We start from the raw sequence: 11,531 nt of genomic DNA, 5'->3' as shown, positions 1-11,531 counted from the left end.
AAGGTACTTAAGAGTGGGGCTTCAAAGCCCTAGTGGCTAGATGCAAGTGACTGGTGCTGATTCAGTGAGGAGGCTACAGGTTCTTCAAGACGTTGGAGACAGCATCACGAGTCATTGAGGGCACTTGTGGAGGCAGGAGTGGTCCTTCATCTTGGGAGTGGCAACCACATGACTTATTTGGAGGACTTTATAAATTTTTCTTTTATTCTGCTTGCTTTTTTTTTGCAATATCCCTTGTATTGACAATCGTGTTTCTAATAGTTGTATTTTGTTTTCTTTGCAGTACTCCATTACAAATCGTGATCCCACTGGCCTAGAGACTTGAGATGCAAAGACACGCGGTCTCACTGCATTGATTCACCAATTTTATGGACATGGCGGCCCAATAAGACACTCATCTTTCTTGTCCATAGTTACGAATTTTCATTAAAATACATTATTGTATGGTGGACTGATGTGTAGTTTTTTCTTTATTTGCAGAGTCTATTTGATGCTCCTTTGTGATGGGACGAGTTTTCCAATGGCGATGATCTATAGCTCGCCCTTGGATCCGTGAAGCGCACATCCTCTTCTTTTTTTATCATGTGATTTATGTAGGCATTTTCTATGCACTATGTTATTATCATCTTTTGTATCTTGCCACAATTCAATTGTCACTTTCATTACACGATCTTGTACTCATTTTATGTATCCATCTTATGGATTCAAGCACACTTTACCTTCATTTTGACGAGCATTGTACACTTTACTGTAACTATTTTGTATGGCTCAAATATAACACATAGTGCTATTTGTGGCAGGGAAGTTTGTTGCCCTATCATAATTTTTTTTTCATGTAATGGTCACTATTAGCGTAGCCAATTTACTGTATGCGTCGGTATATTAGCATCGCAAATCATTGCTATATGTGTCGCTGTCTATGTCGCATATCTGCGTCGCACGAATAGCGACACATATAGCGACATATATAGGGATGATGGGGGCAAAATTTTTAATGAACATTTTTATCACTTTGAACATCAATTTGAGGCATGTATCTTGTAGTGGAAGTTTGCCAATTATTCTAATCTCTGCATGCAAAGTATATTTGAACATTTTTAAGAGGAATTGAAAGAATGGGATCCCATATATCTTCTTTGATTTTAAATTTACTCAAATTGATAGAGTCTCTAGTTGGGTCTCTTATTGCGGGATGCAAGTTGCTTTAATATTTAGACCCAACACATTCCATGCAATAAATACAAGGATATTTTACATTTATCCCATTACATATTTCAAGCATACATTTGATAGTTTTTAAGTCATTGCTCATGTGTCATTTCACATTAAAATTACCAATCCCATTAACCATCAACATTTCTCCTTAATTTTTGAGACTTAATAATGTTTGTAATACTTGTATGAGTGAATAACCATTTCAATGTTTGATGATTCTTACTTGGTACTTGAGCTACACCAACCCACCAAATCTCCATCTCAAACTCAAACTTATGCACTAGTGCTTAACCCCCATCATTGATGTACTCCAATATCCTATTCATGATGCAAATGCTGACACTTTCCATCTTTTGTCCTTTTTGAATCTATGCTTCATCTAACTTCAGGGAAAACTTCAAAACACCGTGACATTCCTCTATTATGAGTCTATACATATGAACCATTGCAATCTGCACTCTTCTTAGATCAACCCATATATTATTAAATGCAATGTATTCAGAACTAGATTTTCTTTTTATCTTTTCGTCTAGCATAGACGTTTCAATATGAATGCATTTCCCTAAAACATGTGGAATCTTACATCCTATTTTTAATCAGCATGTGGAAGATATTTTACCCTAAGTGTCAATCTTGAGGAGATTAGTCTCTATTTTAAGTATATTCATTAAATGGTCATTGTAAGGCTATGTGTAGGCTATAAACACATAGACCATTGTCCTCATCTCTCATCTTATCTTAGAACACATCATATTTGAGCCTGCTATGTATTAATCATATTTTTTGCTTCCACACTTATTGGCTATTGTGTAGAGGACTAGACACTACCATTGCCTAGAGCAATTGGTAATATCTTCCTATCATGGTTGTATTACTTGAAGAGTATTGCTAAATATTTTAGTAGATCAACCACAAATGAATCTCACACTGATAAGAAAGTGAGCACAAATAAGAGAATGGTAAAATAGTGCTTGATGTGTCAAAAGAAGATGCAGGAGTAAACAAATGCGATTTTGGTAGACATATCTCAAAAATACAAATCCTCCCAGGTTTCAAAACAAAAACATTGGGTTGAAAAGGTGACCTTGACATAAATTACAAGATGAGAGTAATTAATGGATGACCCCTTCAATGTAATAAATATTCTCTTATTAATCATATCTGAGCAACCAAATTTGGTGGTTTCATTCTTCCAAAATCTCAACTAATTAGGAACTTAATTATTTTCTTACATGTGCCTTTTTTGAAGCTTTTTTTGCCCTAATGACTAGATCACCAAATAGAGAATCAACAAAGGAATGGAAAAGGTAATTATATTGTAAAGGAATGGGAAAGGATCTATGGGTTATATTTTATTCAAATTTTTATAATCCACAATTTGATCTTGGCATTCTTTCTAGGTACCATTCTAATAGGAGATAGCCATGTAACTCCATTAAAATATGCAAGAAATCCAACCCTAAGAAGCTTATCAAAATCTTCTGTAGCGTGTTTTGCATATTTTGGATTGATTTGGTACCTCTTTCAAACTATTGGCTTAGAATTTGTCTTTAGATTGATCCTATTGTAACATAAAGTTGGGTCAAATGCTCTCATATTTGTATATTCCTATGGAAAAATATCCTAAAATTTCTTCATAACTTCAACAACCTTTTCTTGAACTCTTATCTATATAGACGCTTAGTTCATAGGCTTAGGATTACCTATTACATTAAAATTTATATCATATATTTAAACTTTCAAAAACCTTAACAGAGTGTCTCATAATGTGCTTATATATTGATTTTTCCTAAATAAGAGCCTACTGTCTAACATCTAAATTTCTTGATGACTATTGTTCTCCCTATTGATCCTTTATCCTTTCCTAGTTATCATAGTCCTATTGTTAACATTAGAACCTTGCATATCAACATGTGGACTAAATTTTTTGTACCTTTTAGGAGAGCTGCGCTATTTTTTCCACATAGAGATAACCAAGACTCCAAAGGGTATATGGTTTTCACAGAGACAAAATTCATTGGATATGTCAAGGAAGTATGGTATGGCTAACTTTTAGCCTATTTCTATACCTTTGGATGTTAAGGCTAACCTTAGTGCACATGAGGGTGACTTGATTGAGAAAGTCACTATGAATCGAAAGATTGCCGGCAACCTTATCTTTTTTATGATCACTAGGCCAGACCTAAACTACACACTTATTTTAGAGAGTTTGTTTATGGAGTCCCACAAGAGTTCCTCGAAAGCCACGTTTGGATTTAGTGCACCCCACATTATGCTATGTCAAGTCCACATTGGAATATGCCTTATTCTATGGTATAGATGTACTATTGGACTTACACGTTTATACAAATGTAGATTGGACTAGTAGTATTTCAGACAAGAGATCTACCATTGGCTTTACGTTTTCCTTTCATAGAGATAGCATTACTTGGGGAAGAAAGAAGTAGTTGAGAGTTACCTAGCAAAAAAGTAGAGTAGAGAGGTGCTACAATCGCTACATGTGAGGTAGCTTGGTTACACAAGCTTCTTAGTGATTTAGGAATGCAGGTGGATAAGAAGGTTATCATCTCCTGTGAAAATCTTAGCAGCATTCAATTGCATATTCAATTGCAAAAGAACCCAAACACATAAAAGTCCATTATCATTTCATTCCGTAGAAGCACGTTCTAGCAAGTGATATTGACTTGGTTAATGTCAACATAGAGAATCAAGCTGTTGATATTTTTACTAAGGCCTTGGGAGGTGAAAAGCTTCGATGATTTAGGACTATGCTTGGAGTTCAAGATCTCATCTTGAGCTCAAGGGGGGGAGTGTTGAGATGTGGAGCTCTACATGAGTTAGCATACACTACGTGCCTTGGTAATGTGGCATTATATAACATGGAGAAAATAGAGATGGATAACCTCTCAAAGGTAATCTAGAAACTATTCTAACTTGAAGAGTTATTACTAACTTGGGAGATAGAAAAGCTATTGATGAAATGTTTCCACCAATGCAAATGATGCTATCATGCATTCTGCTAGTGTGTCAAAAAGAAAGCAATTGTCATAGGTAGACTCGCTACACACCAATCATAAAAGAGATCTATGCATCCATTCATCAATGTTCAAGCTCTCCCCGGAATTCAAAAGAGATTTGCCTTGTAACTTTGGAATTGGAGTTGTCTTTGAATGACCATATCTTTCAAGATTATACTACAGGATTAGTCTCTAAGTGATTTGTAGGGTCCACAAATGTGCTTGTAGGGGAAACTTCAAGAGGCTCCATGTTTAATGAGGATGGCAACAATCTAATATTTGAGTATGGGCTAACTAGTGTGGAGTAGCTCAAAGAATGGCATCAACTATAGAGTAGTTCGACTTGAGAGACTATTGGTGGCTCATGTATTCCACGATATTTGGGATCTTAGGTTGGTGAAGTATCCCCAAGAGGTGTGAATGCACATGAACATGATTGCTCAAAAGTTCTCAGATTTGTCCCAGTTGCCACAGAGTGAGGAAGATACATGGTGATTGAGAGAATGGAAATGAAGATTCTAAAAGTTAGAGTACCAAAAACTAAGATCATAATGACTATAATGATACATTGAACTAGAGCCAAAAAATACAAGTAATCAACCAACCAAATAAGTTGAAATAGTACATAAGGCACAATGGCCAAACAATGCAACACATATGTCCAAGTATAAGAGTACAATCTAATACCTTATATTAAGCTCAAGCATCCATGTCAATCTCCATGTTACTCGATTTTCAATGTTGTTCTTGCTTGCCTAATCTTACATGATCGATGCAAACAGGTTTGTCTCTTGGAAATGGGGTGGTGCATACAAGTATACAAATTTATACCTTATATAATGCATGCTACTTGATTTTAAGCCTCATTATTGATTTCCTAATCTTATAAGATTAGTGAAAATAGGTTTTTCTCTTGGTACTACAATCCTCTGTGTATATATTCACCATTTCTAGGATAAACTTGCATTCCGTTTGAGAATATCCAAACTCCAAAAAGTATACCATAAACTATTCTATAGGCTTCTTGAAATTAGTAAGAATATCAATGCACCCACTACTTTCTCTTCCAATCAACAAGGAGTGATTATGATTAATGTTGGTATCAATATTTTAAAAATGCTATTTCAACATATAATGCTCTGCACACTTAACAATTGTTGTCATTTTTCTACTACTTATTTAAGTCAATTCAGCAACAAGAGCTACTAGGCTCACCATTCTCATGGAACTTGCATTTTTCAAAAGTGAGACTTACTTTAATATATTTAGTAAAAGATGTAATATGGTGAAGAGAGAGATTTTTGGAAAACTCAAAAATTTGACAATTTGCTACATGTAGTATTGATATTCACTGTATCTTTCTCTAAGGTTTATTACATCTAAAACATCATGATTGCATCATAATATGGATGTTGATACTAAAGCCCACAAGAGCTCATTTGTATATATTTGATATCTCAATGGAAAATACTTATAACTAGTGAAATCACTTTTCTTTGATTTGTAACAATGAGGGCTACAATGTTGACTACTAGTACCATGCACACATACTATTACGTATAATTCACATTTAGTTAACCTGTACTAGCCTAAAATAGTCCATGTTATCCTAGTTGCAACTATTGAAATCACTTCTATCTAATTTATGACCATGAGGGCTACCATGCTAACTACTACCATGATGAACACACTACTAGTGATACTTCACATTCACTTAGCATGTACTAACATGACATAGCCTAAGTGTATTATAGGATAGCATAACCTATGTCTATGCCTACATTTTTTGCTATCTTAGTAGTTTGTAGCCAAGCATACATCTATCTTAAAATTATCTACCCTAGCTTGGCCTATATCTAATTGTCCACCTATCCCACACTTACATAGACTAGCTTAGTCTAGGCTAAGCTAGCCTAGACTAAGCTATCTTAGTAGTTTGTAGCTAAGCATACATCTATCTTAAAATTATCTACCTTAGCTTGGCCTATATCTAATTTTCCACCTATCCCACACTTATATAGACTAGCTTAGTCTAGGCTAAGCTAGCCTAGACTAAGCCACACATGCTCAATCAACTAAGGCACTAGTCCATTAAAGTTATACACCTTTAATACTTTCTATAAGTGTATATAGAAGAAAATCATGCATCCACGAATTCTCACTAATCTCTCTCTCATAATATAAATTAGTATCTCTCTCTCTCTCTCTATCTCTGTGCATACATAGAAGCATATCTCTCTCCAAATTAGATACATTGAGAGAAAGAGGGAGACAACTTATCTTGATGATATTTCTAGCAGGTACAACATCGATAAGAAACATAGAGAGAGAGAGAGAGAGAGCGGGAAGTGCAAAAAACGTAGTAGAATAGTCATGGGAATATTTTAAACAAGCATCACTTAAGCCATGCACATCACATAAGGCATGAAAACAAGTTTAGTGACATCATTTCTGGCATTACTCAATAACCTCATCAAAGCAACACTTGTGGTGAATAATGTGTTATAAATGCGTGGGATTGATCATGGTTTAAAAGATGCTAAGTTACTACATGTTTCTTATGCAATAGCATCATCTTTTGATATGTCCCTTTCCTTGTTGCTAGATATTCATTTGGTTGACATGCACATGCTTGGCTGTGGTCACATGATGCTACTATGTGCAAACAGAGAAAATGATATGCAAGCGTAATTATAGGAACCATTTGAGTGAGCACTATGTTTATCTTCATCATTTAGAGATAGTGAGTGGGCATGTAAAAGAGATAGTTCTAGAAGAATACATTTTAGTTGGAATTAGGGAATCCATTAGAGTCAATTATACGACACTCACCCTTCATAAAGGAAGTAAAGAAACATAGATCTAAAAAATTGGTGCAAATATGAAATGTGTGACAAAAGAGATTTGAGAATGAAATGTCGAAAGGACATCACTTGGTGCAAACATGAAATGTATGACAAAAGAAATTTGAGAATGAAATGTGTGACAAAAGGAAGTTGAGAATCAAATGCTAGAAGGACAACACTTCGAAAAGGGTATTCTTCTGTAAAGCTTTGACAACATCAACTAGGTTGGTCCATGCAATTTTTTCGGAATGATAGATACAACATTTCCTGCACGAGAAAGACTATCGAGTTGCCACGTGAGGCTTTGTCATTTTATCACCTTAAGTGTAATTAGGATACCATGTGCCACATTGAACCTTAGGAAAGGCATACCTGAAAACGCAACCAGAAAAATACATAAATGAGAAGCTGAATCGTAAAGAAGCTCTTAATAATTATAGAATGACACAAAAAAAAGCTTCCAGTTGGATACTTAGTGATATTGGAAGTGCCGCATAGGCTTAGGCTTAGGCTTAGCATCCCTTGCCCTCTAATACTTAAACAACTGTTCTTCTGGCGAAGCACAGTTGTGAGGAGGTTCAGGTGTTATGTGTACGCGAGAATTACGAAAACTACGAGGCAGAGGAAACAAACGATACCTCGGCTAATTTGCAGTATCGGTAAAATATGAGATGATGATTACCTGCTTGCCAATGGGGAGATCGTCGCAGTCGATGCCACGGTTGAGCTTCTTGAATTTCTTCACGGAGATGTGGCCCTCCCTGGCGAGGTCGAAGCACGTGTCGCCCTTCTCCACCACCACCGCAGAGTTGCACGAAGTCGCCGCAACCCCGATGTCCTCCACGCGCACTACTGCAGCAAAACATTACAAGCATATTCATCAAATCAAATCATGATCGTATGCCCATTTCTCACACAAAACAAATCGGGATCCAGTTTCCCGTCCTCAATATATATAAACCATCCTATCACAGCTCGCGAGTGCAGTACCAACAACCATTCATAGCTAGCCACACGCACGCTATTCCGTTTTAACTCATAGCCACACCCTATATAATCAGATGGCTAGCTGCGCCTCACATTAATCGAAGCAATCCTGCATAGTCGCAGCATATATATATATCGCAAGTCCACATTGATCAGAGACCCATACATATCAGAAACGCTGCCAGCATCATCATCGTTGCTAGTACTGCGGCAGACATCTTCTTCCCAAAGACACCAGCCATAATTGTTATAATCGCCTCTACTGATCGCTGCCTTGAATGCCTACAACGTTGCGTTGATGTTAATTGGCGATAACAATCGGCCGGCCGGTTGCACTGGGTGCAGACAGTACTCCTCTTACCATATATATACTGAGACGATGGGAGCTCCACCAACGATATTATCGCCACCGGCGAGCTTATAATTGTTTTATTTTCGCATTAAGCTAATATAAGAACCTTCTAATTCTGGCCGGCTGCGCTTGTACGATCATTTTTCTGCGTTTCTAACATTTCTCCCTTTAATTGTACCATTCAATTGGCATTATCCTAATGGCGTGATCTGCCGGCTGGAGCTCCCATTCGACGTTTCGCATTTGTTACCGTTTGCTCTGTAGAGGTCTCTGTATTAGAAACAGCTAGTCTTGCATGATTAGCGCCCTACGGTGGCGTGAATTAGTGCTCGTTACAGTTTTAAGTAAACGACACAGTGATGGAACTTAGCGCTCATGTAGAACGTTGTTGTACTGTATTTTTGTGTGAATCTCTATATAACTCTAGGCACTTGTGAATTGCATACGATCACGGTAACAACTTAATATGGGACTTACTCGAAGAACATCGCATGTAAGAGGAGCTGCGATATTGATCTCGTTCCTCCTCGGTTTTGTGGCAAATGGTGTCACAAGATTGTAAAAAAGAAAAATGGAGACTACGCCGTTGCACAAATCTGCATCGCACAAGGGTATGGTACATGAGTGGCGATACAATCTCTATGGTGGAGGGCTCGCACAACCCTCCCCAAAAGCCATAGAGATGCGGGCGGTGACATTCCCTGTGCATCACTAAAGCCAAGATAGAGCGTTGTACAATAAATTCAACTCATCATCTGTAGAATTGATATTTCACTTATTTGTTCCTTCCTCCTCTTGTTTACAACTAAGGAGTTCTTGTTTTGGCAGTCTTTGCAAACTAGTTTGGCTGAGTTGGTTGATTGTATTGTGCTGAGCATCCCACTTTTTTCAAGAATGGAGAGGTAGAGAACCTGTACATTGCATTGCCATTGAAAACATTCCTTGTACAGATGCACATTCATGGCACTCATGACTCCTTGTGCAAGAGACCATAGAATGCCAAGGTGGCTTTTCAAAGAGGAGATCAAATGGCATCCAACAACATCCAATTGATTGTCTTATACTGTTCTCAAAGAGTTGTCTTTCTTTCAAGCAATAAGGCTACCGTAACTTCACATGTAATTAGCTCCTCATAGACTAGATGTATCCTCATACATGTGAATTCATAGTCAAAATCCATCCACATGCATCCATCCCACCCACATTCAAAAAGGATCTGTATAACATCATTTCTAGCAAGATCAATTTCCATCAAGTTACTTCCATTCATCTATACTCTAATATCTTTTGTATTCTTGTTAAATCCATCCTTTAGAAGGTCGATCAATTAAGCCCCATGTAGATTCTTTTCAAACAAAGAAGTGCACTTGTAGTACGTAATTGCCACATGCCAGTGTAGCATCCAAGTTGCCAATGTGCATATGTATACTATGTGTGGGAGCTTTCACTCAACCGCCAAGACCCTCGGACCGCTTATTCTTTCAAGCGTTCCAAGCCGAGCACTAATGGCTACCTCTCACATAGCCGACGCGCCATTCATATCTACAGGTGTAGTGAGCTTACCTCCATGCCGTTCAAGTTACCTCCTCTCCTGCGCACTCCGGTAGCTCCACGATCCAAGTGCAAGCTTCAAGCAAGCTCCATCCTCAAGCTCCACGCTCCAAGCTCCATCGCCGCGAGCAAGAGAAGAGAAGAGAAGAGAAGAGAAGAAGAGAGGAGAAGATGGAGAGCTTCTCCACCCCACGGTCCCTCACCCTCACACACTCACTCCCTCACACTCTCACACTCCCTCTCTCAAGCACAAGCTCAAGCAAGCAAGAAGAAGAAGAAGAAGAAGAAGAAGAGGAGAGCCACTTTTTGCCACACACAAGAATGAGCTTCTCATTCACTTTTCAACTTTATATACAAAACCCTAAATCCCTTTTGGGCGGTCATCCTCTTTTTCCCTTTTTTACATGGCCGGCCGTAGCCTAGGCCCTTTTTCCCATTGTCCTTCTATCTTCCTAGCTTCCTTTTCACCACCCGTCTACATTTATAAATTGCACGGGTGAGAGCCCGGCGCTCTTTTATACGATTTCAGGGTGCGCCTTTTTATTTTAAAATGCGCCTTTCCCCTTTTGTATTTGCCTTGGACTTTTAAGGTTACCCTTGCGCTTTTGTCCTTTTCTCCTATTCTTTCTTTGGTCGGCTGCCTTTTTTCCGCCTTTGCCCTGCGTCTTTTTTATTTCCTTTTGCTTTCTTTGTGTTGGGGTTAACATTACCCCCCTGCTAGACGAGTGCCAGTCCCATGGCGTTCACCGTCGTAGGTAGCAGGCTATAGCATGCACCGAAGACGTGGGTGACAAGGATGCCTGTGGTTGCCATGATAGAGTGTTGCTAGTGGTGGGGAGGAAGGTCATTGGGGGCACGTTGGTGGGTAAGTTGTAGGTGGTAGGGCAATGGGAGTTGGTAGTAGGGCTGTTCTTTGAGGGGGTTACATTGATGGAGTACAACTGGCAGTTTGTTTAGGGATTCTGTACATGATGATTCTTGGCAGGCTTACAGGGTGAGAAGGATAGGAATTCAGAGTTGAGTGTTGATGAAGAGCGAACAACACCTTCGTTGGAGTCTTCAATGCCTGCAATTGGAAAACCTCTCATGTGGTCTCTCCTTAAGGGGTAGTGCTAGTCTTCTTATCGTGCACAAGACATATTTTGATTAGTTTGGGAGACAAGTCAAACTCTAAGCAAGCCTGGAGTATTGTCCTGCACTTGAGGACCCAAACTGTGTATATACTTCAGTGCAAGTATTATGTGAGTGCTTGTGCATACTTAGATATTACTTAGTTAGAAGATTGTCGGCATGGTTCCTTGTATAGCAATGGGTCAGTGAAGCAAGGGGCTAAGTTGACGGAAAATTTTGTCGATGAAGACGGGAGTACACTTGAAGATTGTATGAGACATCATTAAGGGCTTGTCAAGGCCATGTAGCATAATTGAGCTCCTTGATTGGTAGCTAGTGACTACTTTTTGTGCTTGAGAAGTATGGTGTACTTTTCCATTGTCTTTGATGCCTTGCTTACCATTGTTGATTGTAATGGCATTGAGATGAAGGATATGTCCTGCCCTTGATGTG

General features: G+C 38.4%; 1 protein-coding gene across 2 annotated transcripts; it reads right to left on the bottom strand.

The window, feature by feature from the left end:
- Window positions 1-7,176: 7,176 nt before the first annotated feature.
- On the bottom strand, window positions 7,177-8,381 carry LOC148009874 (secreted LysM effector Blys4-like). 2 transcript variants are annotated; one of them, XM_087673364.1, is made up of 3 exons: window positions 8,232-8,381; window positions 7,761-7,930; window positions 7,177-7,450 (listed from the first exon to the last, which is right to left on the bottom strand). In XM_087673364.1, exons 1-3 carry the CDS (start codon window positions 8,305-8,307, stop codon window positions 7,436-7,438), a joined length of 261 nt encoding a protein of 86 aa, XP_087529490.1. In that variant the 5' UTR covers window positions 8,308-8,381; the 3' UTR covers window positions 7,177-7,435. The 2 variants fall into 2 exon arrangements, with proteins under 2 accessions (XP_087529490.1, XP_087529491.1); XM_087673365.1 differs by having other exon boundaries at window positions 7,761-7,927.
- Between the last annotated feature and the right edge of the window lie 3,150 nt (window positions 8,382-11,531).

This window comes from Lygodium microphyllum, chromosome 30 (assembly GCF_053477565.2).
Source record: "Lygodium microphyllum isolate KBCC chromosome 30, Lygodium_microphyllum_v1.1.10, whole genome shotgun sequence".
In the NCBI taxonomy this organism is placed as follows: domain Eukaryota; kingdom Viridiplantae; phylum Streptophyta; class Polypodiopsida; order Schizaeales; family Lygodiaceae; genus Lygodium; species Lygodium microphyllum.
Note: the sequence above shows the minus strand (reverse complement) of the source record. Positions and strands in the feature narration are given on the sequence as shown.

Bases quoted from the DNA above. Each gene is read 5' to 3' on its own strand.
- LOC148009874 (XM_087673364.1), bottom strand. From the start codon at position 8,307: ATGGCTGGTGTCTTTGGGAAGAAGATGTCTGCCGCAGTACTAGCAACG. The intron at 7,931-8,231 runs GTATGGGTCTCT...GTTTTGCTGCAG, and splicing joins GCTGGCAGCGTTTCTGATAT to TAGTGCGCGTGGAGGACATC.